This window comes from Ipomoea nil, unplaced genomic scaffold (genome assembly GCF_001879475.1).
Source record: "Ipomoea nil cultivar Tokyo-kokei standard unplaced genomic scaffold, Asagao_1.1 scaffold1932, whole genome shotgun sequence".
NCBI classification, from domain to species: domain Eukaryota; kingdom Viridiplantae; phylum Streptophyta; class Magnoliopsida; order Solanales; family Convolvulaceae; genus Ipomoea; species Ipomoea nil.
The window spans coordinates 2,559,081-2,585,790 of NW_017618360.1; the positions used below are offsets into that span (position 1 = coordinate 2,559,081).

General features: G+C 35.7%; 4 protein-coding genes across 6 annotated transcripts; 3 read left to right on the forward strand and 1 right to left on the reverse strand.

The window, feature by feature from the left end:
- The first annotated feature begins 580 nt into the window (after nt 1–580).
- LOC109146478 (protein YLS7) lies at nt 581–4,744 on the forward strand. Its single transcript, XM_019294122.1, has 4 exons — nt 581–909; nt 1,217–2,068; nt 2,398–2,672; nt 3,682–4,744. Exons 2-4 carry the CDS (start codon nt 1,423–1,425, stop codon nt 4,489–4,491), a joined length of 1,731 nt encoding a protein of 576 aa, XP_019149667.1. The 5' UTR covers nt 581–909; nt 1,217–1,422; the 3' UTR covers nt 4,492–4,744.
- A 1,090-nt stretch (nt 4,745–5,834) lies between these two features.
- LOC109146480 (AT-hook motif nuclear-localized protein 1-like) lies at nt 5,835–9,546 on the forward strand. Its single transcript, XM_019294124.1, has 5 exons — nt 5,835–6,837; nt 7,653–7,720; nt 8,134–8,265; nt 8,409–8,570; nt 8,889–9,546. The coding sequence occupies exons 1-5, from the start codon at nt 6,399–6,401 to the stop codon at nt 9,201–9,203; spliced, it is 1,116 nt and encodes a 371-aa protein (XP_019149669.1). The 5' UTR covers nt 5,835–6,398; the 3' UTR covers nt 9,204–9,546.
- A 152-nt stretch (nt 9,547–9,698) lies between these two features.
- LOC109146479 (peptidyl-prolyl cis-trans isomerase FKBP53) lies at nt 9,699–13,746 on the reverse strand. The gene is made up of 11 exons (XM_019294123.1): nt 13,649–13,746; nt 13,456–13,529; nt 12,616–12,854; nt 12,350–12,492; nt 11,892–12,213; nt 11,461–11,583; nt 10,956–11,178; nt 10,481–10,568; nt 10,360–10,401; nt 10,214–10,262; nt 9,699–10,056 (listed from the first exon to the last, which is right to left on the reverse strand). The coding sequence occupies exons 1-11, from the start codon at nt 13,659–13,661 to the stop codon at nt 9,975–9,977; spliced, it is 1,398 nt and encodes a 465-aa protein (XP_019149668.1). The 5' UTR covers nt 13,662–13,746; the 3' UTR covers nt 9,699–9,974.
- Nucleotides 13,747–21,387: 7,641 nt separating this feature from the next.
- On the forward strand, nt 21,388–26,669 carry LOC109146565. Of its 3 annotated transcripts, XM_019294231.1 has the most exons (4): nt 21,388–24,079; nt 24,529–25,283; nt 25,398–25,503; nt 26,244–26,669. In XM_019294231.1, the coding sequence occupies exons 1-2, from the start codon at nt 21,816–21,818 to the stop codon at nt 24,557–24,559; spliced, it is 2,295 nt and encodes a 764-aa protein (XP_019149776.1). In that variant the 5' UTR covers nt 21,388–21,815; the 3' UTR covers nt 24,560–25,283; nt 25,398–25,503; nt 26,244–26,669. The 3 variants fall into 3 exon arrangements, with proteins under 3 accessions (XP_019149776.1, XP_019149775.1, XP_019149777.1); XM_019294230.1 differs by having other exon boundaries at nt 24,529–25,503; XM_019294232.1 differs by having other exon boundaries at nt 21,390–24,363; nt 24,529–25,503.
- The last annotated feature ends 41 nt before the right edge of the window (nt 26,670–26,710 follow it).

Genomic DNA, 26,710 nt, shown 5'->3' on the forward strand with positions numbered 1-26,710 from the left:
GGCAGGAGAAAAACAGTCAGTGTGAAAATCAACATTGCTTGCGCCACATTCTTTAATACAACCTCTTTGCCAGCTTTGTTGATAAATTTTGTCTGCCAAGTATGAATCCGATCTCTCATTCTTTGCTAAACATACCGGAAAATTGCAGTTTTATTACGGCCAGCCAAGGAGGGTAGGCCAAGATAACGGCCGAAATCATTTGCCTAGCGAACTCCAAACATACCTACCACATTACTGCACATATTAGGCATTGTATTAGCACTGAACGTGATGCTCGACTTATCAAAGTTAACCAACTGCCCTGATGCACTACTGTAAAGCTCCACATCTTTTAATCTCACAAAATATATTTAGATTAGATTTAGATAGCCAAGACTATATGGTCTAGTGACACAAAGTTACACTCTTATTAATATTATTACATTGGAACAGAGTAAGTAACACAAAAAAGAAATTAAATTTAGATATTCATTTCTTTATATATTTATACATATAAAGACTGACGTGGCAAAACGGAAATTTGCCACATCAGGACATAGAAATTTCCTTGACGAACACGCTCAAGTGGAGCCTGTAATGGCAGCGTTAATGGCTTAATGTCAGAAACGCTCGCGATCAGACCTAAAAAATTCCATTAATTTTAATTAGTCTCTTAAATCTCCCCTGAATCTCTCTCTTTCCCCTCTCTAGTGCCACGCACTGTGTTCCATTCCATCGGATCATAGTGTCCTGCGATTTCTAGAGCATTATTCCATTTCATACAACTGAATCAGCTGATCCGATACATACTCTTGATTTGACACTCTCACCTTGCTGAAATTATCATCATTTTTCTGCACTGTGGTGTTTTTGTTGTTTTGCTTGGCGAGTTTGAAGATTTCAGGTGGATTTGCTATCTCGGCATTTACGGTAACCCATTCTGGATCGCCGGTGCTCTCATTCTTTTGCTACAGGTTACACTTTTCCCTCTTCTCTGCGGGGTTGCGCTTCCCAATGAGACTTGAGGGAGAAGAAAAGAAAGGAAGGAATCTGCAATGGCCTTTGTATCTTTCGTTAATTAATTATTAAAAATTTCTAATTTGGGCCTCAACTTTGTTTGGGTGCGAGGAATTTTTGTATTTTTTTAGAAAGTAGAAGTTCCTAATATTGTTTGTTTGTTTGTTTTATTGGTAACTTCTATCGGCCATTCATGATTTGCACTTTTCTATTTCTGCAGCTAGTTCGCTGGACTTGTTGAATTTCCTGAGGAAATGGGTTGAAGTTGTGTATGAACATTAGAAAACACCATATCACTAGATTATTGCTTTTGATGAGTTTGTAGCTTAAATCGGATAGATGATTCGTTTTCATGATGTGACTTATTGCGTGGATATTTCTGCATTGTTGACAACCTGTTGAAGGGCAAGAGTTTGATGTTGGATCATGAAGTCGAATTTGAATAGGATGCCTTTAGCTTCAGCTCAAGGAACTCCTCCCACAAACTATCCAAAGACACTGTTGTCTATTCTGGCTTCAGTTGGAGGCCTTGCCTTGTTTTTACTGCTTGGTTCATCACTCCTTGCCTTGCAACCTAACGAGTCTTCTGTTCGTAGGAATTTCTATGGAGTTGATAGTTCAAGGAAGGTTATTGATGGTGGAATAGTTGCAGACATCGCCAACCGAGATGGTTCTGACGTTGGGACCTCTAGAAATTTTAACAAAGACAGTAGAGGTGTTGATCATAGAAACAAAGATGGGGAAGTTGGAGTGTTCAGAAACTCAGATTCATCAGCATCACAAGAGAAAGAATCTGATGGTGATGATCAGCGGAATAACATTGGAGGTAATGGTGATAATAAGCAACCCTCCGAGCCCCAATATACGGTGGTGCCTGATTCAGAGCAAGGAGAAACTGCTAAAAGTTCGCTTAGTACTCAGGGTCTCTCTGAAGGAAATGTAGTTCAACCTCAACATAGTGGTGTAAAACAAGGAAACAGATACGGAAATGATTCTACACTCCACAAAGGAAAGAAGGATGGTGTGACATCTTCATCTCCCACAACCATGGTCGATCCACAGGCTAATTCAGGTCTGCAAAACCTCCTTTCCCAATTGAACTTAATTGTAGCCGTTTTATTTGAACTCAAATATTTGATAGTGCCTAGAGGACTATTCTTGATGGCACAATTTAACCAACAAGAAATACAAGTATGTTGGTTGACTGAACTCTTGCTTTTCAAGCTTTATATGCAAAGTGGACTTCTTGTTTCATATTTTATATTGACAAAACTATGAAACAGATAAGTAAGGCTGGGCCTTATGTTAAAACTTACTTCCTAGTTTTTAATGCTCATTTTAACCTCTTCATTTGGATGTAGATTTTATGTAAACAATGCTTCATTTTTGTAATTATTGCAGAATGTAATCTATACCATGGGAAATGGATTTTTGATTCAACTGGACCATTGTACACAAACAACTCGTGTCCTGTTATAACACCGATGCAGAATTGCCAGGGAAATGGAAGGCCAGATAAAGATTATGAAAACTGGCGTTGGAAACCTGATCAGTGCGACCTTCCTCGGTTCAATCCCAAAAAATTCTTGGAATTAATGAGAGGGAAGACGTTAGCATTCATTGGCGATTCAGTTGCTCGCAACCAGATGGAATCATTACTGTGTATACTTTGGCAGGTTAGGTTATGGCCTGTGAGCTTTCTGTGATGTGCTTTTGTGGATTTAGCTTAATGGGTTTGCTAAGCATTGATGATTGATCTCATGCTATCTCAGATATCTGATAGATTTATGTGCGATGAAATCCCTTTTCAATTGAACTATTCATCTATTGTCAATTTTTTTTTTTTTGAACTTCTCTCTTTCTCTCACATGCAGGCTTGGCTGCATTCCTTGTAGAAGCTCTAAAATAAACACTATAGCCCACAATGGCGCTTCTACAAGGACTGCATCTATGGCTCTCCCTATATTTTTCATTTGCTTCTTTCTTTAACCATGTTCCTTGAATATGGTTGATTGGTCTATTCTTGCTCCTTTGTTGTATTTCTTTTACTTTTTTCTTATTTATAATTTATATTAATGATTGTCAAAGTTATAATATTAGACTTTAGTTTATTTAGAAGCTAAAATTGTTTAAATATTAGGAAGATACTGAGTATATAGAATTTTAGGAAATGCCATTAATGTGTCACTAATTTGTATAGGTTCGGATCTTATTTCAAAAGCCTCAATTTTGGCATACAAGAGGTTTTCCTCTTTTCTACTCCAAAAAGGTTTTAATGTGAACCCTAACTTGGCTTTTTCAAGTAGATAAGCTCCAAAGTGTGTCCAAACATGCACTTCATAGTTTTATATATAGAGGTTTACTTGGCTATGCCAAAAAGGTTTTAATGTGAATCCTAACTTGGCTTTTTCAAGTAGATAAGCTCCAAAGTAAGTGTGTCCAAACATGCATTTCATAGTTTTATATATAGAGGTTTACTTGGCTATGTGAAATTGATGCATAAATACCTATGGAAGTTACCCTTGTGTGAGAAGTAATGTCCTTACATTCAAAGAGCATGAATTTACAAGGTTTGATTAAAAATGAATGTAGCGACATATCTTGGCCTTGGTGATTCTACAACACGGGATTTTATTTAATCATGCTTAATTATCTCATTTCATGATTCCATTTTTGCTTGCTCAGTTTGAAGTTCCAAAGAACCGTGGGAACAGAAGAATGCAACGCTATTATTTTAGATCAACATCTACCATGATTGTTCGGATCTGGTCCTCGTGGCTAGTCAACCAGACATCTGAGCCATTTGGTTTTGCTCCGGCAGGTGTGGCCAAGGTCCACCTTGATGTTCCAGATGATGTCTTCATGGGATTTATTCCCCAATTTGATGTTGTCGTCCTCTCCTCTGGGCACTGGTTTGCAAAGCAATCTGTTTATATCTTGAACAACGAGATTGTGGGGGGACAGCTTTGGTGGCCCAAGAAATCAAGACCAAAGAAAGTCAATAACATTGAAGCTTTTGGAATATCTGTTGAAACAATTCTCACTGCCCTGGTTAGACATCCAACATACCATGGTCTCACCATTGTGCGCACCTTTTCACCTGATCATTATGAGGGTGGAGCCTGGAATACTGGAGGATCATGCACTGGAAAGGTCAAGCCTGTAGTTGCAAGTGATTTGGCTGAAAATCCCTTTACTAACATAATGCATGAGAAACAGTTCACCGGTTATGCACGCTCCATCAACAAGAAAAATAACAAGTCTGCGTTGAAATTTATGGATATTACAAGAATGTTCGAGTATCGCCATGATGGACATCCTGGCCCCTACCGAAGCCCTGATCCTAACAAAAAAACGAAAAGAGGGCCCGATGGTCGGCCTCCACCACAGGACTGTTTGCACTGGTGCATGCCAGGTCCTGTTGATACATGGAATGAAATGGTATTTGAACTAATAAGGAGAGAATTTGAAGAGAAGCAGAGCACTTCCTCATGAATATCACTGGCTTTTTTTTTTTTTTTTGGGTGCTTCCACATTCTATAACATATTACATTAGAAAGATTTTGTAGGCTATGCCCAGAGTGAGGCTTAGTTTGTCATATTGGTACCCTCAGATATCCAACTCCAGAGATGTTTCCACACTAAGTAGCCATGAAATAAGTTAATTATTCAGTTGTAAATTTGAGTATAGCCAATATAATGATTGAAAAGACACCAATGGAATCTATTAGCAATTCTTTTGTGTTCATTTCTCTCACTTTCAACTCTGAATGCATGTCCTTAGCTTCTTCTTTCTCTAAAGAGTTCATATTATCATTCTTAAATCTATGATCACATCATGGAATGTAGTTCAAAACTAGAAATACAATTCTGTCATCACATGATGTCATAATTCTGACAAATTCTAAAGTGTATTATTTTTTTTGAAGGAAAAGACTTCATTAACTCATAGAAATTGAATGTTCAATATAGGAAGGAATAGTAGAAATCCAAATAGAATGACCAAACTGAGAACTAGCATCTTTAACTAATGCATGAGCGAGCTTATTCACTGATTTAAAGTGTCATTTAAGAGCGCGTCACTCTTTTATCACACGGGCTGCGTAAGAGAAATTCGTCAGACTACCGTTGAGCAAGTTATAAACCATCTGACAAGTGTTAACTAATAGTATGCTAATTTATATCGAGTATAATTATCTATAATATATCTTATCATCGTACCATTATCTATGAAACAAATAGCATCACCATGGCCCAGACCCAGAGTCCATTTCCACTTCCACTTGTCCCCAGCCATGGGAGCATAATGCCAAGACAAAGATATTGCAGATATCTGCAGACTGAAAGCTGCCAAAATTACCAAGTTGACCTTCCAAGATGGTCAATCTTCAGCATCTCCTGGATTCTTGGCAATCCAGGGAAATTTCCTATATATATTTTTCTCAGAAATAGCTTAGTTTAATCTGGGAAAATTATGCCATTATTAGACCGACCAATTACTATACTTATGTAGACATAGTAAAATTTGTGCAGAGCTTTTTAAATTTTAACCCCAGTAGGCAGTAAAAAGCACAGTGGCAGTGGCAGTAAATATGTCAAAGTAAAGGGCATCTCTCATTCAACAAAATGGTCAACTTTAATTCACCTAAAAAGACAAAGAATAGGTCAGAGGTGGGAAAATTAGGAATTGGCTCCAACGTTAACTTTACAGCTTTTCTTATAATTAACCAGGAATTTAAAATTTTGGAGGAATTTTCTTTTCAGAAATTTCTCATTTTTATAATCACCTTCATTAACTTTTTCCCCATTTTAAAAAACCCATTTTATTAAATTTCCAAGACGGACTTCAAACCATTTACTTAACCAAAATTTATGCTTTGAATATTGCAATTTAAATATTAGATATTAGTTTTTTAAATTCGGATTAAACTTTATTTTATTTAAAATTTTCAACTTTATTTCCACCAACTTTTTCCGGCAAAACCCTAATTCCAGAACTCATCAGCAAGAAAATTATAACTTCACACTCAGTAAAATTAGGGAAGAAAAAAAAAAATCTCTTTTTTGTTCAATTCTTTGCAGCTTTTACTTTGCACTGCAATGGCAGAGCTTAAGTCATCATAGTTCAGAAGCTTGCAATAGTTTGATGATCTTGGAAGCAGAAATATTGTTTAGTGTTTGTAGATTTACAGAGATTCTGTAGTGGGTTTAGTCTAAGCTTGTCTGGGTTCTTAGAAAGATTACATTTTTATTTATTTTTAGTGGTCAAGGGTACTGATCTTGTGATTTTGGGTTCTGATCAATTTAAAAAAAAAAAGTTTTGATCTTTTCAAGATTAGGGTTTTAAGCTCTTAGTGTTAACTTATCAGAGGGTTTAAGGGTGGTTTTGTTCGTGTCTGTTTATGGAGGAGCAAGGGATAAATAGTTCAGCTGCCATAGTGAAAGGTGATGTGGCTCCTGAGAGCTTTCAGTTTGCTTCAAGGAGTGGCACAGTAGTGAAAAGTGATGGAGGTTCTGAGAGCTTTCAGGTGGGTCCCAGGAATGAAAATCACAGCCAGTTAAGTGGATCAACGGCGGCCGCCGCCGCCACCGCCACCACGGCGGCAACACCGGGGAGTGTGGCCGGAGCAGCACCACCTTCAGGAGGAGAAGGGAAGAAGAAGAGGGGAAGACCTAGGAAGTATGGACAAGATGGTTCAGTAACCATGGCTTTATCACCAATGCCAATATCAGCTTCAATTCCTCTTACTGGAGATTATGCAGCCTGGAAACACAGTACAAATCGCCCCACTGAACCCTCCAAGAAGAAGAAGAAACATAAGCTTGAGCTTGAAAGTCCAGGTAAGAATCCTTTTTTAAAGTTTGAATTTTTAATTACCCTGTGATCTAATGCTAATCAAGATCTTGAATTCTTGAATTCTTGAATCTTGATATATTGTCATTGTCAGTCAGATTGGAGTTGGATAAAAGACATCATGGGATTTTAATTTTTAACATAGTAGCTTATGTCCACTTATAATGTCGAGATACTAGATCTACCTGGCCACTAATTGTTCTGTATGATTGCGCTATGGGGATCTGTTGCTTTCCATTAGTCGAATGAACAATTCGAGAATCGAGAGTAATTAAATGGGGACTGAACTGGGACCACAAATATTCTCTGCAACTTGATTTCATGGCAGTAGTGGTCTCAAAGAAGATTCTAGATACGGGGTGATCTCGCTAGATCCTCCACCTTCCCGGGGGAATGGAGTGGCTGATGTCAGGTCCTTAGCGGATTAAGGTCATCTTAGATTCTTTCTTAGTGTCTGATAAGATGTCTGGTTAACTGACGTCAACAGAAAATACCTGTCTTTATCTAATAATTGTTACAGATAAAAAGAGAGATGATTTATAAAGAAGTTCTATGGACAATTATGACAGGTGATGTGACCCGATGTGTGGGTCTGACACAGAAATATGGTTCCTGGAATATCACTGAATCCCACTGATTTGAAGAATATTATGTATGCAACCGTGTTAGTATTCGAATGGTTAAATAGGATTTATGTAATTCGTGCTTTTCTATTCTCCAGTTTGCTGTACTTTTTGTACATTCTAGTTCTGACACAAATGTTTCTGATACATGTTAAATGTATGTATATATGTTTCTTTAGGGGATCGGATGGCATACTCTGTTGGCGGAAATTTTACTCCTCATGTTATAACTGTTAGTGCTGGAGAGGTAAGCCAATTTTTTTATTTTTTTTTAAAAATTCTTTACCGCATATTAAATGTACATTCTTTAACATTTCTTTATACTTGGCAACATAAAAACTGTAATTAAAACGGAGTGTCCATATGGATTTAAGGAATTATGTTCTAAAATTGTCATTTTTGCTGTCTTGAACTTTGATGGTATTAGATGTACGTTGTTCTGGATACTTCCCAGTACGTAGCAGTCATCTTTATACTCGATAATTATTGCCCAAGAACATCATGTTTGTTCAGTAATTCATATGAACTCCAAGTTGCATATAAATTGTTGGCTTATATAACCTAAAATGTGTTTTACAATCCATAATCAGATGGAATTACCGTTACCAAATACTGCCATTGTCTCGCCTAACATGTTCTGAGGAAATTCTGTGCTTGCAGGATATTTCAATGAAAATCATTTCGTTTGCTCAACAAGGGTCGAGAGCTATTTGCGTGTTGGCTGCAAATGGTGCAATTTCGAACGTTACCCTTCGTCAGCCTAATTCTTCTGGTGGTACTTTAACATATGAGGTGCGAGTCTATCACTTTTTGGAATATGATTTGCGGGGGGATATGGCAGAATGATATATTATTAAGCTTATAACAAAACACTGAAGAGCTTAAAAGTTGTTTCTCAAGATAATCTGTTTCTAAAGCATGATTTCGTTCTACAGGGCCGCTTTGAAATTCTCTCTCTAACGGGATCGTTTATGCCTAGTGATAATGGGTTAACGAAAAGTAGGTCTGGTGGAATGAGTGTCTCTCTCTCAGGCCCTGATGGTCGAGTTCTCGGGGGAGGACTTGCAGGCATGTTAGTTGCAGCTGGGCCTGTCCAGGTTTGGTCCCATCAATCAACCTTTTAAGTGTCTTTCACTTTTAAAAATGCTTTTAACCTTTTACGGAGAAATTTTACCGTGATATGAATCATTCATGGCATCAATGACAACCCTTGCAACACGAGAAATAAACATTAAACAACATTGTATCTTCTACACGATATTTTGCAACTATCAAAAACATTCTATAATATAATGCATTAATGCGTGTCCTTTGCAGCTTGCTTAGTTGCGTATGTTACGTTTCCTTTTAGTTTATCATTTCTGGTGTCGTGGCATGGAAATGCAATATTGATCTGAACTTCTTGGGTGCATCAGGTCGTTGTTGGCAGCTTTCTTCCCGGCCACCATCTGGAGCAAAAACCCAAGAAACAGAGAGTTCAGATGACGCCAGTTTACAACCCTATCCCATCCAACCCGATCTCTGATGAAAAAAGCGATGGAGCCCACAGTGGGCAAAGTCCAAATCTCGCAACTTCTGCTGCTACCTTTCACAGGGACAACCTGCCCTCTTTGAATTCCATACAGGGGTCAAGAATATCCGCAATTGACGAAAACAACAATATCTGTTTCTCCCGGGAGGATGCGCCTAGAGACCACCAAAGCCCATCGAAAGGTGAGGTCTCGTACTGATTACACAGCCTGCCTGTTGTTGTACATCTCGCTGTACGCCTGTAACATTAACTCAGAAATCTTAGGCTCACTTTCCCCTTTTGACCAATATTTGACACGACTACACGAGGCTACTGGCTGCCTGCTTATAGAGAGCATAAGAGTCGTCTTAGATTAGCTCAGGATTTTACTGTTCTCTTAGGTTCTTCTGATGTATCACCTTTGTTCTGTGTGCTCTCATCCACGAGGATTCCTTCAGCTATTTGTTTTCTTGTATTGAAGTAGAAACTTGGGTAATTTTGATTGTATGAAACTTTTGCTATCGCTCTAACTTTTACATAGTTTAAGCCACCTGATTTACTTACCAACAATATCGGCAGTTGAAACTTTTACATAGTTTAAGCCACCTGATTTACTTACCAGCAATATCGGCAGTTGAAAACATCATTCGCTTCCTCATTTCTGTGCTGAAAATAACAGTTCTACTGGTAAATAAGAGAATTCAAACATCAAAACTATGAACCAATACATTCTTGATTTTTATAAGCATGAAATTGCACGATTTAGTATTACAATCAAACAGCATTAGAAGTTGTATCACATTTTCCTGAATGTGGATATATTCATATATCATCACTAAGTTTTGTTCAGACTCGGTATCCACACTTACAAAATCAGGATCGTTCGAGCAAAAAATTGTATAGGAAATAATCTCTCAATAGGAAAATAAAAAACAATAGATTTTGACTCTTCCAAAAATCCCCTACAGAAGAATGCATGATGTGTCCATGATCAGTTTACGTCAACTAACTCAACATCAAAAACCAGCCATGCGTTTGGTGGTATAGCCCCGCCAGCACCTTTTGCCCCGTAACTGCAGTCAGGGAAAATAAAAATAAAAATGAGGATAAGTTGTTGTTGACGTAATGTCAGAAAAGAGGATTCAACTTTATAACTCCGATCTGGCCACTAAAATGCTTGAACATTTATGAATTACATAATAATTCTACAAAGAGAAAGTTATAGAATACCCCATAGCTGGAGGAATTGTGAGTCTTCTTTTATCTCCTACACGCATGCCTGATGATTGGATAGGATATATATTAGTTTTCAGTGAATTGTTTAGAGTCAAATCACCAGAGACAATGATCCTGTCCAAGGTAGTAGATATACATACCCTCCACACCAACATCCCATCCCTTTATAACTTGACCAATACCTGTAAACCAGAAAGTGCACAAGTAAATTTGGAGTAACCAAAATTTCATACATGCTTTCATCAGGAAAAAGAAACATACCTAAACGGAATTTAAAGGGTGCTTTGCCAACAGTTGAATCAAAAATTTTGCCATTCTTCTTCAGTTTGCCAATGTAGCGGACACTAACCTGTGCAAATGGGAAAATTTTTGTTATGCAAGTTGAAAACAAAAAAGTAATTCACATATAGTCTGCATTCAATTTACATATTATACATATAAACTTCAACAAGCTTTGTCCTCTGTGTTTCAGTTTAACTTTTGTCAAGAATATTGGTTTTAGTATTTGAACATAATGCCTGAGCACAATTGCATGACTCTCTTGGCAACAATTTAGTTTGTTTTTGGATTGATGGACACTCTTGATTCTTTATTATTGTAATGTTCAGCCATATAGTACCAACTTTAAGATGGATTACATATACATTATTCTTATTTTATCCTTTTGTTACAAATAGGGAAAGACTACAAGATAAGATATTACAAAGATAAATAATTGGCAAACAAAAATAGTCACCTTCTTTCCACCTGAAGCTCTTTTACCATCCGGTTTACCCATTGATAACTCCTCTATGACCAATCCATTAGGATAGGTTCTCATTTGTGAAGGCTTAATGTCAGCTTTCTCCTCTACAACCATAGGGGACTTAATTTCTTTGCCACCACTCTGCTGTACGTCAATGGCTGCTCCACTATCCTGCTTCTTCTTGTTCTTTTTCTTCTTCTTTTTCTCTGTCTCACTGGACATTCATTTTAAAAAAAATCAGTGTTGAGACCAGGAACAATGCAACCTCTTTAACGATTGTTAATTGTGACTCAAAGCAAATGAAGATAGGCACTTAGGTTTAAATGATATAAATAAAGTGCCAATTTGCCAATTATTCTGTCAGCAGCTAAGCAGATGATAAGTAAATTTAACAGCACAGAAGAAGAAAACAGACACTGAAGTTATTATGATGAAGAACACACATTTAAGTAATAGTGATGATGCAGAATAATATAGGACAGATCACACAACTCACACTGCATTAGTTGGCTTCTCATTATTTTCCGTTTCAGCTGCTGGAGCATGCTCTTTATCATCAAAATCAGCATCCTCTCTATCTGGCAATGTTTTCTTCTTGTTTTTCTTCTTTTGCTTAGTACTGTATTCAAGAATGAAAACATTTCTTGATCTAAAGAGTTTAATAATTGACAAACTTTTTGCTTTGCCATGCAGAAGAGAATAAACTGTAATAATTATTCAAAAAAATCCAAAGAAATATTAAAAGAAAGAGGTTGTTTTTTTATAACAATTTAAAACATTAGCCAACAAACACATTATCAAAGAGAGAGTTGAATGCAACCAAAAAAATAATAACAATAATAAAAGTAAAAATGAAACCGGGGCAAAAAACACTAGCAACTTAATGGATCTAAAATATTGCAAGGCAGGTTTATGTGGGAAACTCACTTTTCAGATCCAGAGGTTTGGTCAACAGCATCAATTTTTCTTTTTCCTTTCTGGACTTTTTGATCTGTTTCATGATCTTCATTTTCTTGTGATTTCAATTTGTTGGTCACTGCATCAGAGTTGCTCTTAGGGGAAGTAGATATTGGAAACCCATCTTCATCTTCACTCTCCAAAACAGGAACACTGTTATTGCTCTTGACCACTATCTGTTTATCCGAGTTTTCATGGCCTTCAGAAGGTTGGTTTTTCTTCTTTTTTGGCCCCTTGGACAGATCACTCTCATCAGCAGGTTTTTTATCCTCCACGATTTCCTCAATTTTTACTTTTATAAGACAAAAAAACTAGATTAGCCAGAGAAAGAAGTAACTAAGCACTGCAGGATAAACAAACAATTAGGTTACCAATAATGTGTAAACAACCATATTATATGATTCTCCTTAGCTGGAACAAGTGATTACCTCCACTGTTTGGGACTGGTGAAGTTGGGTACATATCAAGATCATCATCAGAATCATCTTCATCATCTTCACCCTCAGAATCATAATCAATAGAATCATCTTCATCGCTGTCACCCTCAACGAAACCACCCTCATATGGATCACTTTATATCAATGTCAAGGAAATCACTAATAATTAATTAAAAGGGACTAAGAAGAAAGTAAAAACCAAATCCAAGAAAAAATAAAAAATTTGGACTGTATGAAATAGAGAGACAAAAGGATACAACTCATATTCATCTCCATCACAATCATCATGACTCTCACCCAAAAAGAAACCAGAGAGGTGAACATGGTGATGGCCTTTAACCGAGAATGTAACTTCATCCTCCTCTTCAAATTCAAGATTCAAAGGACAAGTCTCAAGTCTTTCAGGCAACAAATTGCACAAATAAATTGGTTTCTTGTCTCCAACGACACATTGAACTATGCTCTTTTTGTTAGATGAACCGGTGCCTAGTGTTGCCTGAATCATTCACATGACCAAATAAAAATAAAAAAGAATTTGTAATTAATCCTTTTTCTATAACTTCTATAGTCACAGTTAAACAGAAGATATAAGAGAACACTATAGTAGTTTTTCAATTCAAATTAACTAAAATTTAAAAAGGAAAAACAGATTTCAGTTTCGAGGGATAATGGAGCAAAAATTATACTCCGTAATATACAAAGAAGTGCTCAGATGAATATTCCTGTTACTTTTTCAAAACTAATGCTAGACTGATGACGAAGTCCTCTATGTAATCCCAGCCATTGCTCAGGACACATCATTTCTTGAAATTTTCCAATTATTCAGAATATAATACATCATAGCCACTTGAATAATACATTCTTCTCTTCAATAAAGTGAAACACACACACACACATAAATTAAACCTAAACAGGTCACAGATTCCATTCTCAAAACAAGCTAAGAGAAATTTAGAAACAATACAATAAAGTTCGGAGACATGCTTTTATTACACAAACTCAAACAGTCAAATGAAAACTAGATTCCGAATATCCTATCAGCTCGACAATAAGCAAAAATAATACAGTTCAAAGAGCTCCAACATTTCGAAACAAACCTGAGAAAGATGGAGCCTTCCTCTATCGCCATCCAAACGAAGAGTGTATGGCTTTCCTGGTTTCAATTCAACTCCTGGACGAAAATTCAGAGAGATTCATGCTTTAAAACGCAACATTTCTATTTTATACATACATTTCTTATCAAATGGAATCGAATTGATTTAAAAGAAAAAGAAAAAACAAAAAACTGACCCCAGAACGCCATTGCTGAGCTCCTCCTCGTGCAAGAACCCTCAACAAGATTCTTAAACCCTAGAGAATAACTGCCCTGTGCTCGCTCCAAATTTAAAACCCTAACGCCATGTCAGAGCCACCTGGAGTGACATGTGAGCATCACTTGTGGAAGTTACTGGGCCAAATTTACTCGACTCATTTTAACAGGCCTACAACAATAGTTATGCTGTGCAACCGAATGTACCATGCGCATGGTGCATACGGTTCAAAACGACGTCGTTTTGATTAAAAACGCGCGTCCCACTTAAAAAAAAAAAAAATCAGGTTCGACTCTCAGCAATAGCATTATTGTGGATATATAGTTATGAAATTGTGGATATATAGTTATGAAATTGTGGTTATATAGTTATGAATTTATGGATATTTAGTTCATTCATTGTGGATATTTAGTTCAATCGTATATTGTGGATATTTAGTTCATTCATTGTGGATTTTTACTTCATTCATTCATTCATTGTGGATTTTTACTTCATTCATTCACTGTGGATATATAGTTATGAAATTGTGGATATATAGTTATGAAATTGTGGTTATATAGTTATGAATTTATGGATATTTAGTTCATTCATTGTGGATATTTAGTTCAATCATATATTGTGGATATTTAGTTTATTCATTGTGGATTTTTACTTCATTCATTCATTCATTGTGGATTTTTACTTCATTCATTCATTCATTGTGAATTTTTACTTCATTCATTCACTGTGGATATATAGTTATGAAATTGTGGATATATAGTTATGAAATTGTGGTTATATAGTTATGAATTTTTGGATATATAAAAATGCTATTGTCGGGAATCGAACCTGATTTCTTCTTTAAGTGGGACGCGCGTTTTTTTAACCAAAACGGCGCCGTTTTGCAACCGTATGCACCTTGCAAGGTGCATTCGGTTGCACAGCATAATTTGCGGGCCTACAATTATTGGGCCTATGTTAGTTGAAAGATATTTAATTATCAGAAAGTGGCCCGTTCTCAATTGCACTTAGGAAACGGCCCATGTTTAACTGGGTCAGAGTATTTACATGGGCTTATCCACCAATTTTTAATTTGGGCTATTCCCAATATACTTCAAATTTGATCAAATTTAGTACGGAGTACTTAATTTTCAAAATTCTCCACTTGTAGTCTTAGCCTAATACCAAATTTGGTACAAAATATAGTTTTTAGAGGACTAAAGGTGACAATTTTTAAAATAAGATATCAAATCAATCAATTTTGAAGTAAAAATCTCAATAGCTAAGGAATATAAATTTAAATTAACTCTCTTAACATAAAAACACCGATATAATAAAGAAAATAATTTTGTATTGACTATATGAAAACAGGACAATAGTTGACTTTAGTTTCTTACCCTCCGTTTGTATAGTTTAGTTTAAAGTTCTTTTCTCGTGTGTGTACATATCAAATAATGTGCTCGCATTTTGATCATAGTCAATAAAGGATCACAAAGATATAAACACTCTAGGTAGACTCTACATTATGATCTTATATGACAAAAGAACATAATGAGATAAAATCATATTAGGTTGAATTATTTCTAAATTAAACCTGCAAAAATTATTTATAGCTTATCGGCATGTACAAAACAAAAAGGCCAATAGACATTTCTCACATAGAGTCTAAATGAAACTTTGTGGTCAACAAACTTAGTTGAAGTTGCTCTCTCCGATCAATTTATATATTACTTATTAGTCATAGAGGTATATGTCTCAATGAAAAAAAAAATTAAGGTAAAGTGGAACGCATCCATGTGTTTTATTCCAAGTTTAGTAAAACTATGAAGGTAGATTAGCAAAGTGTGAGTACCCCTGGAGGTATTCGATCTTTGGTATTCAATCTTTAGACTACGTATAGGAATGAAATTGGCACATTATTGAAGTAAAGTGTGTGGGTCCCCCATACTTGTTGTTCCCATCTAGCTTTATTAATTCTATACTATAAGCCTATAAAATGCATCATTGGACACACATTGAACATGTGTTCCGCAAATGGAATAAAAAGAAACGCCCACTATCATGAACAAAATAATACCCAACCAACCATGATCGATAGGTGAAATTGTTGGGAAACAAAATTAGATTGTGAATTGTTTTACTAGTGTTTCTCATAAATATGATCAAGCGATGAAATTATTAGTTTATCAATTATTTTTGTACGAAATGTTATTAGAAGATAAATGTAGTATTGTGTAACTTAAAAGAGTGCCAGTTTATTATTATTAATTCTTTTTTCGACATGATATTTTCATTTAACTTGATTTTTTTAATCAACTCTATATCGATCATTGGTGTCGCTCTTCTTATAAGAATTGATGAAGATTATTTTTAATTTCTTCCAAAATTGTAAGGTCTTGCATCATAGAATTAGAGTAAAAGAAATATTTTATTGGGTCAAACGAATAGTAAGTATTGAGTTAGGTTGCACTAAAAACCTCTTGGCAACATGAGTTAATTGACTTAATGGTTGTTTATAAAAACTAGTAAATTACCTATGCGATGCATGGATATAATTTTTATATTATATGTTTAGATAATAAAATTAAAGAAAATTATAAACAATTTTAATATTTGAAAGTGTACATTTATTTGTTGATTATAAGATTATTGTAAAACAATCACTAATTAAATGAATAATATATGACTTGGTTGTCTGTAGTTATCTTGAAAAAAAACCGACATTGTAATATGGTGTAGGCAAATATATTATTACTAAAATAAATATAGAAAAAAGGAAAAATAATTTAAAAATGCATTAAGCTATGAAAAAATTGGAATTAAATCACCTTATTTAGAACTATTTTGTCCCATATAGGATTTAAGTAAAAAAAAAATTTATTGCAAAATAAATATGTTTCAAAGAGAACAAGTTAGCAAATTAAAAATACTTGAAATCAAATATGAGGAATTTCATTACTATTCTTTTAAATTTATGTTAGAAAGTAAAAAAGATAATAAATTTAATAACAATTATAATATTAAAATATGATATTAATATACAATATTTGCTTTTGAAGCTGTTTTGTTGCTTTCACGGTAACAAATTAATATTTTTGACCCATAGATATTTTGTACTCAGGGTCGGAGCTAGAAATATCATCCAGTGGGGGCAAAAGATTAAAACAAATGAGATATTTTTGGAAGAAGAAATTAATCACTAGAGAGATTTTGACTCTTAACCTCTACTATATAACACATACATAATTAACCACCTAAACTACTTCATCTTTGAGTAATTTATATCTATATTAGTTAATTATATCTAAACATTTACTATATACATATACAATGGTCCCCTAATATAAGGAGTGAGGTGGGGGTGGGGAGGATGACAACTGCTCCCACTGTCCCATACGGGATCCGTCCATGTTTGTACTTGATAAAGATGTACGACACATGTAACTTGTGATATTATATATGCTATATTGGACCATAAATATTATAATTTATATAAAAAATAAATAAATTTATAGCCGTTATTTGAATATGCGATCTGGATGAATCTCGTATCGTGATTCTAATTGACAAAGAATCAATCCAGGATCAATTGACTCAAATCAATAAAACTAATAGGTAACATCGACATAGAGTTAAATTTAGAATATTGTGATTATTAAACTAAATGTTTTACTAACTTGGTTGGGTTGTTATGAGATCATAAATATTTATGTATGTGTTTGACAAAATAGTACGAAGTAAATGGAGATTAACATGAAAAGATGAAGGCAGTAATAGGTAAATAATGAAATACTAGTACGTAGTACTATAGTACAAATCTCCTTAAATGGCCCAACAATGCTTTTTGTAATACGTAAATGTGTTGTTTCTAAAAAATTACTAACATTGGGAATGTAAGAAAATGACATGGAAGAGGAGAACGCAAGTTGATGGGGTTTATTAATTTGAACGTCAAATGTCACATTTAATTACACCCTCTTTTGATAAATTTCCCATCGCCATACCTCTTGTGAATATTGGTTGCTCCCATTTTGGCAACTGCATCACACCCTCTTGTCCTCCTCTTCCCATACCTAGAACCCTACTCATCTTCTCTATGTGCATTTAAACTAGTAGTCGAAACAGTTGTGATAAGTCACCGTTCTCACCAAGGACAGATCTACAATAGGGACAATATTGTAATTTTTGGCTTTGCGCCTAACTATTTTGTAGTCTATTATAAGTATTGTGTTTGATATTTTGTCATGACATTTTTAAAGTCATTTGAACTTCGCCCCCACTCAGATAATTTTTTTGGATCCGCCCATGCTTCTCATACCCTTTGTCTTTCCCTTCCCATACTTGAAAGTTGAAACCCTACTCAACCTCGATCCTTTGAAATTTTGAGCGAATGTGCATGTAAATGAGCGACCAAAATGCATGACTGCAACAGTCCACCTTTCTAACTATTTTTTAAATGATTGTTTAGACCTCAAATGAAATGTAATTAATTAAAGTGATTGGAGTAGTGAATGATTCCCAATTATATCAATTTTGACATGAAGAATGAGGGTTTGGTGAGAGTAGTCCAACATTCCAACTATTATTTTTATTTTTATTTTTATTTTTGAACGATCGTTTAAATGAATTGCAATTACAATGATTGTAGTAGTTCATGTCACTACATTACTCCAACCATATATCAAAATTTCAGCGCGATGAGTCAGGGTTTGGTCCGACTACGTGGTCTAACTAGAGAGGTGATGTTTCGATAATCAATTCTTATATATATAATATAATAAGAACTATTTTTGTAAATTTAAAGAAGCAAATCAATAAACAAATTTGACAACGGACTCCGAATAATCATTCTCCAATCCCCTTCATCTTAACATGCATGTTCAATGAATTTCACAATATAATGGCTTAAATCCCTTACTATTTGTTGCTTTTACAAGACTACAATGACCTAAATATTTATAACTTTTCTTCGTTATCATTGATTCATATGTACTTAACAAAAAAAGTGGTTAAATACATAATGCATATGGCAATAACTACTTTTTAATTAATCAATTATCAACTTTACCAAATGCTTAAGACATTATTTAGGCATCAATATCATGTTGGATGTTTATAATAATACTAAGAAGAAGCTCCACTATGATATAAATGTATTTGTAGTCACCCAATAATATGTGGTGGTGCAATATAATGTATTTGTCACCTTCTCATTGTGTACTTATATTTAATTTATACTACGGAGCCTAAAGTGGGAACGAGTGGCTGACAGTTGTGTGTTATGACACATGTATTTGACTTATTAGCTGTTGATTAAGATTGCATTATGACTTAATTAGCAGAGTGATTTAAACTGCATACCAAATATCTATCTGCTTCGCAATTATTAACAACGTTAATTGTTTTTTTTTTTTAATTATTATTTCTGGTAATTACGCACTACGCCGCTGCTTTTTGGGAGTACGAAATTGCATACGTTAATGGCTGGGTAATAATTGTCTCGCAAATTATGGGGTGAGAATTTATATTTCTGATTTCTTTTAAAAAATATTTAGGCTTCTTTGGTAAAGTAGTTAGCCTATAGGTCAATTTTGACTTATTTGACCACTATTAGTTGTTTGACTTGACTTAGAAATCAATATAAGTGTCTGATTAAGTAGCTTTTTGTACTCTAAAATGCTAAAATTCAAAAAGCTAAAAAAAAACAACTTTTTCAATTAGCTTTTTGAGAAAAAAATTTATACCAAACAACTATCAGCTAACAGCTAATTTACCAAATACGTTTCTACAATCAGCTAATATTATCAACTAGTTATATCCTCTAATTAACCCAATCAGCTAATAGCTAACAGTCATTTACCAAACATGACCTTAGTAAGAGTATACAGTCATTAATTTAATTAGGATAAAATGATTATCCTCTTATTAAGATTTGAATTGTGTTGATGGTAGAATTGGTCCTTAATGTTTATTATTAACACTAGTTATCACACGCGTATTGCGCGATAGTCTAATGCACAATATGTATTTTTAAATTAGTACGTGTTTTAAAATCTATTAAAATATCATTCGATATCCTATCATAGTTACTATCCGCCTTGAAGGAAAGCACAAGGCATCACCTTCCAGAATTTCAGTCATTGGTTAACCTAAAATAATCGTTCTTCTTTCTTTTTCGTAGATATATATGTCATTGTTGAAGATAAATTTACCCGATATAATCATACTCAAATCACTTATAGCATTTACATAATCTCATGTATCCTTAATCTTTATTGTTAGCGTGTGCCTAATCAACACACCTCATATCCAAAACCTATAAGTATGCGTATGTAAAACACTTAAGAAAATTGGTTGTCATACTAAAATATAGTTTGGTTTCCATGTCGCCTGGGCAGTAACCATTTACCATTAGCTGAGATAGTATCGCTGACCAGTTGACCCTATAATGGGGTAGTCAATTTCTGTTGGCAAAAACCCTGTGGGTGGGCCCCACCTTTCAAGCACCTTTGCTGGGTGTTGACACAATTTTTATTTTTCCGAGCACAATTCTCACTCGTATATAATATAACTTGTGAACTATACATAAAAAATAATAATAAATTTTGGTAAAGAAAGTGTTATGAAAAACTAAATTCATAATTTTTTGATACGATAAATTATATTTCACCTACTCAACATTCATTTTAAAACAAGATGTTTAATTTTTAATTGTTTAGGAGGTATTTGAGGCAGGTACACATGAATTATATATAAACATAATTATTTTTTAAAATAATATTTAAATATTGTAAACTAAATAAAATAATAGTATTGAATATAAAATTACTCCATTGGGAGAAGAAGAAGAAGAAGAAAATTACTCCATAATATTAAATGCACTAAGTATTACTTGTTGTTAACCTACTTCCAATATCTTTATGACCTAAGTTAAAAGTGGGTTAAATTTTAATTATATAAATTGACAAATAATACAATGTGAACAACTTTAGACAGGTTACAATAAATACGCTCAAATATATACACATCCCTTTACTAAAATTAATTGATGCATTTAACAATTTTAAAAATTAAAATTAATTTGTTTTAACAATTTTAAAAATTAAAATTTGAATATATGACCTCTTGTTTAAAATTATTATTTTATATCACTCAATCAAAATGTATTTTTAGAGGATCCCATTAAAATGCTTTTTAGGGTCATATAACATATTTAGACTTTTCATATATTTTGTAATTTTGGAGTTGCCCCGAAAATCTTAAAATGTGATAAAAATAAATTAAAACTATTTTAATGAAATTTCAATTTTATTTAAGGATATTATGATTTTTTTTTTTTTTGGTATGTATTTTTGTAGTACGAAATGACTTGATTTTTTTTTTTTTAATTATAAAGTCAATGGTGGGCAGAAAGTGGATGTAAAAGTCACACCCAGTGTAGGGAGGTAAGTATTTGATACTGAATGAATACTAATCATGAAAGGAATTAAATAAAACAGGGAGTAATATATATATATATATATATATATATATATATATATATATATATAATTATATTTAGTATAATTAATTAAAACGTAAAAAAAAGAAAAAGAAAAGAAAAATATTCCTCATTATGTTGGTGATAAATTGATATTTGGTGGGGTTAGGGTTAAATAATAATATGCCCTGTTGACAAATCTAAGACTCCGTTTGGTAGATTCTCCACACGCGCCTTTATCACCACGTGGTCCTCTACCTCATCCCCCACAGTTTTTTTCTCTTCTCAATTCTCATTTCTCAAAGGCAAACACAAGAAGCTCTCTTTCCTTCTTCTTCCTCCTCTCTGCCCAGCGCCTTTATTCTCAGGGGGCTGTGTTTTGAGTTTTCGTTTTCATTTCTGCTAAGCAATTCGTCGAACAGTTTGTGGACTTCATCACTGTTTTGAGTGTTTTCCCTCCCATGCACTCCTTCTTTTCCGGCGATGTCGGTGTGGAGCTATGGAGACTCCGGATAACCATTTCAGTCTCGAGTAGTTTCCCGGGATGAATGCAAGAGAGACAAACTCACTGCGAGCTTAGCAGAACGGGAAAAAAAAAAAAGAAAAAAAGCTTGACTTTTCTTCGCAATTCTTCTCCAACAAAAAAATTTGATTTTTTTTTTTTGGGGGGGTGGGTTGGTTGGTTGCAATGGCTGACGTCAACACGAACCCGGGTGACGCCTCGTCGTCACGCGAAGACGGGGCTGTGAAGGCGGTGAACAAGCGGTACGAGGGTCTGGTGGCGATTCGCACCAAGGCTATAAAGGGGAAAGGAGCTTGGTATTGGACTCATCTTGAGCCCATTTTGATTCGGAACCCGGAAACTGACCTTCCAAAAGCTGTGAAGCTCAAGTGCAATCTTTGCGACGCTGCGTTTTCGGCTTCAAACCCGTCGCGGACCGCCACGGAGCATCTCAAGAGAGGCACGTGCCCGAATTTCAGCGCGGTCTTGAGACCCATTTCTCAATTGCCGCCTTTAGCTTCTCCCACTTCGCAGAATTACCGGAAGCGGAGCTCAAAGCAAGCTGGGGTGGCGTCTTCGAGTTCATACCCCGTTGGGCTGGTGGATTCTCCGCGGTTTTGTAATGAGACGCCGGCTTATTCACAAACTCCGCTTGCTATGGTTACTAACACGGGCATGACTCACCAGCCGGTGGTGTTGTCCGGCGGAAAAGAGGATTTGGGCGCGTTAGCAATGCTGGAAGATAGCGTGAAGAAGCTTAAAAGCCAGAGACCTTCGCCCGGTCCATCTCTAAAAAAGGAACAGGTCGATTCAGCTTTCAATTTGCTAGCTGAGTGGTTCTACGAATCCTGCGGCTCCGTTTCCTTCTCGTGTCTTGAGCATCCAAAGTTCAAAGCTTTCTTGAACCAGGTGGGGTTACCCGCCGTGTCAAAGAAGGAATTTTCTGGGCCTAATCTTGATTCAAAGTTTGAGCAAGCAAGAATGGAGTCGGAAGCTAGAATTAAAGATGCTGCATTTTTCCAGGTTGCTTCTGATGGATGGAAGAATGATAATTGTGGTTATGGGGAAGATAGTGTTATTAAGTTTATGGTCAATCTTCCAAATGCCTCTCGGGTGTTTCATAAGGCAGTGTACAAGGGTGGCTTAGTGCCATCACAGTATGCAGAGGAGGTTTTGTGGGAAACCATAGAAGGGATGTGTGGGAATGCTGTTACCAGATGTGTAGGAATAGTTGCAGATAGATATAAAGCCAAGGCATTGAGGAATTTAGAGATACGCCACAATTGGATGGTCAATTTATCTTGTCTATTTCAAGGGTTTATGAGTTTGGTTAAAGATTTTAGTAGGGAGCTTCCAGTTTTCAAAATTGTAACAGATAGTTGTATCAAGATTGCCAATCTTTTCAATAGCAAGTCTCAGGTAAGAAACCATTTGCTCAAGTTTAGGTCTCATGGGGTTGAGCTTGCTGGGTTGACTAGAGTTCCTTCGCCCCGCTGTGATATGTCTAAAAACTTTGGCCCTTTTGTTGCTATGTTAGAGGACGTGAGGAGCTATGCTCGGATACTGCAGTTAGTTGTCATGGATGATTCGTTCAAAACAGTGTGTTTGGAGAATCCCGTTGCTAGAGAAGTTGCAGAGATGGTGCAAGATATTGGGTTCTGGAATAATGTGGAGGCTGTTCATTCGCTAGTAAAGCTGATCAAGGAGATGGCTAAAGAAATTGAGGCTGAGAGGCCATTAATTGGGCAATGCCTTCCTCTCTGGGAGGCTTTGAGATCAAAAATAAAAGATTGGTGTGCAAAATTTAGCATTGCTGAGGAACCAGTTGAAAAGATAGTCGAGAGGCGGTACAAGAAAAATTATCACCCAGCATGGTCAGCTGCGTTCGTACTTGATCCATTATACTTGATAAGAGATGTGAGTGGGAAGTATCTTCCACCGTTTAAATGCTTGTCACATGAACAAGAAAAGGATGTGGACAAACTCATAACACGGCTGGTATCAAGGGAGGAAGCTCCTGTTGCATTGATGGAGCTTATGAAATGGAGATCTGAAGGGTTGGACCCACTCTATGCTCAGGCTGTTCAGGTAAAACAGCGGGATCCAGTGACAGGCAGAATGAAAGTTGCGAATCCTCAGAGCAGTAGACTTGTCTGGGAAACTTGCTTGAAAGAGTTTAAGTCACTGGGTAAAGTCGCTGTGAGGCTTCTCTTTCTTCATGCAACTTCATGTGGGGTCAAGTGTAACTGGTCCTTCATGAGATGGATTTGTCTGCAAGGCCACTCCCGAGCCGGCCTGGACAGAGCTCAGAGGATGATCTTTATTGCAGCTCATGCAAAACTCGAGAGAGGTGACATTTCTAGCGAAGAAGAGAAGGATGCAGAAGTGTTTGCGATGGCTAGTGGTGATGATGACATGCTCAATGAAGTATATGTTGATGCGCCCTCAGTGTAATTTTTTTTTTTTACTATTTAATTACAATTTTTAAGTCGCTTAGAAAATTGATATGTAGGTAATTTTATTCTTTACATTCTCTTTCCTGCGTCCACTTATTGCTTCTAGTAGAAGATTTTGGAGATTTCTTTTGTAGGAAAGGACTGGGAATTGAGCATTGTATGCTAGATTGCTAGGAACTTAATATAGACACTGATTTCACGACCCATTTTCATGGGAAAATCAGAGGTTCTTGGTTTGTAGGAAGGAAATTCTTCTTGTTTGTAGAGAAAGTTTCAAGGTAAAAGAATAGGTACTTTGTAACTATTAAATGCTATCATTATGTGATATAAATCATGTACAACCATATTCCTTTCTTCAACTTGTTATATCTGTTCTTCAACTTAATATCCCTTGAACCCTCTTCTTAGCTCTTTACTGGAGGTATGAATCATGATCCATGCAGGGAAATTATTCGAATACGAAGGCTTCTATAACAGTAACATTAGGATGGCTGCCTGTTCATATAATATAGTAATGACTGGAAGGATGGAAATATGGATGGCATGAAAGGGCATGGAATGAATTCTTGTTTGATATGATACTACCTTTTCTCTGAAGTCAAGTCTCTTTGTATATGTTGGGTGCATAGCAAACCGGAGATTTATCAAATGAGTCAATGTGGGTGCAATCAAGAACCAATTTTTTTGTAGATAGAAAACTTGCTCTAGAGTGTCTCTGATCATGAGATGATAGAGCCCCACCCCCACAGTTTCGAGCAGATTTCTACGTGAGTTGTGGCCACAGAGAATCAGGAAATTGAAGGGAAGGGTTATCTGCCTCTCTCTCTCTCTCTCTCTCTCTCTCTCACACACACACACACACACGCTCCCATTTGGTGTTTAGTCTTTAGGTTTTGTATCTGTAAAGCAAACTTCACCCTGATTATGCTACTTTAACTTGTTCTTGAAAATCATATTTCTTACTTTTCCACCCATTTTTGGAAGGTTTACCCAATGTCGAAAGATGAAATTTTGTAGTCATTAGTTAATTAGCTTTGATTGCAGAAAGATGCTTGAGCAAACCTTAAGCAAGGGAAGTCAATCGGAATCATGAGTTACTTAAATATCATTCCTGAAAGGACTTTTGCAACTAACTTGAACTTACCGTCTCATTTCTGTATTGTGTGGGGTTGATTCTTACACCTCTTGTACTGCTCAGGTGTACACCTTTCTCCGTTTTCTACACTTGCCAATCAGTTCTATGGACCTTAATCCCGTAAGGACTGTATGGTAATCTCACATTCTCACCAGCTTAATTACTGCTTTTACGCAGGTTTTTGATCATCAATGTTCTCGGGATGAAAATACTGAAAGGGGAGGTGAAAAATATTGGGGAGTGATTGAAGGGCAGAGAATGTACTTGCACTGCTCATCATGGGGTATGTGAATTATGCCTTTTTACTGCTTTTTCATTATAATCTCCAATCATAATATGGAACACTGATTTTTCTAATGGATTAATATTCCCGGAAAAAATAATATAAATATGAAAGGGAAGTTTTCTGAACTCGAAAAAAAAATAAAATATAAATACGAAAGATTCCCACTGAGTATGTTAGTAAAAGGCGGAATTGAAAAGGTGTTGATTTCATGTTGAGTGGGATGATTATTAGTAGGTTATACTTCCTGTCCATTTTTATTCTGCTTTAGCGTCTGAGTTGGTGGAGAAACAGGGCCATGTTGGTAATTCTCACTAATAGACTGCTCACCAACTAGACGAAGAAAAAAGAAAAAAATAAATAAAGCGTTTGTATTTGGACTATAGCTTCGCTGTTCGATGTGCTCATTTTCTAGTTAAAGGGGGGAGATAAAATGATTAAGTACACAGGACAACACAATCTTTACATGAGAATCTCCATTTTTTCAATGCTTGCTCATAATTGCTCTTTTTTCTCCCTTTTTTCATCTCTTTTACAGTTGCTACTTCTACCAGTATTCATATGTTTTTTCACCGCTGAAATGATTTGACCGACCCCTTCTATTTGCATTCGGAAAAGAAGTTAGCGTGCAGGTGTAGAGATACTATATTTAGCTATGGAAGCTGTAGCCCCATTGAATGATTGTTCTGAAAACTGCAATAATTCCACCTATACTTACCAAAAATACCGTGATTGTACAGGTGGGCAGCTGGAAAAAATACACGGGTTTATGCACTAACAGTCGGTATGCATAGCTCGAATTGGTAGCGTGACAAAACGCAATGGGAATAAGTTGGGGTTGGAGGTGCAGGGCTCGGTTTTGGGTTGGTGAGTGTGGTTTTTTGTCTCGGGTTAAAAGGGTCGTGTTTTGGGGGGTGTATTAACCTGGTATTGTTGGCGGAAACGATGGGGATAATAGAGATCCAACTCATGCTGACTACGTTGTACAAATTGTATGTGAAAACATGATAAATCTGGGAGGGTTTTTGGTTATGTTTGGCAATGCACTCATATCAGCCCTAGTTAGTGTGGTCCTCAGGCTGCTTTTGTGTACACCAGTACGTGTGGTCCTTAATCTGCTGTGTGTTTTTTTTTTTTGGCGAATATAATTGTCATTTGTTGAGTTTTGTCATGTTTTGGTGGCTAATAATACATACTTGAGTTGAGT

Coding starts and splice junctions, on each gene's coding strand:
- LOC109146478 (XM_019294122.1), top strand. CDS start 1,423: ATGAAGTCGAATTTGAATAGGATGCCTTTAGCTTCAGCTCAAGGAACT. Junction 2,069..2,397: donor CGATCCACAGGCTAATTCAG/GTCTGCAAAACC, acceptor TAATTATTGCAG/AATGTAATCTATACCATGGG. Junction 2,673..3,681: donor TACTGTGTATACTTTGGCAG/GTTAGGTTATGG, acceptor TTGCTTGCTCAG/TTTGAAGTTCCAAAGAACCG.
- LOC109146479 (XM_019294123.1), bottom strand. Junction 12,214..12,349: donor ACCAGTCCCAAACAGTGGAG/GTAATCACTTGT, acceptor GTCTTATAAAAG/TAAAAATTGAGGAAATCGTG. Junction 10,569..10,955: donor GAGCTTCAGGTGGAAAGAAG/GTGACTATTTTT, acceptor CCATTTGCACAG/GTTAGTGTCCGCTACATTGG.
- LOC109146480 (XM_019294124.1), top strand. CDS start 6,399: ATGGAGGAGCAAGGGATAAATAGTTCAGCTGCCATAGTGAAAGGTGAT. Junction 6,838..7,652: donor GCTTGAGCTTGAAAGTCCAG/GTAAGAATCCTT, acceptor ATGTTTCTTTAG/GGGATCGGATGGCATACTCT. Junction 8,266..8,408: donor GTGGTACTTTAACATATGAG/GTGCGAGTCTAT, acceptor TTCGTTCTACAG/GGCCGCTTTGAAATTCTCTC.
- LOC109146565 (XM_019294230.1), top strand. CDS start 21,816: ATGGCTGACGTCAACACGAACCCGGGTGACGCCTCGTCGTCACGCGAA. Junction 24,080..24,528: donor TATGTTGATGCGCCCTCAGT/GTAATTTTTTTT, acceptor TGATCCATGCAG/GGAAATTATTCGAATACGAA.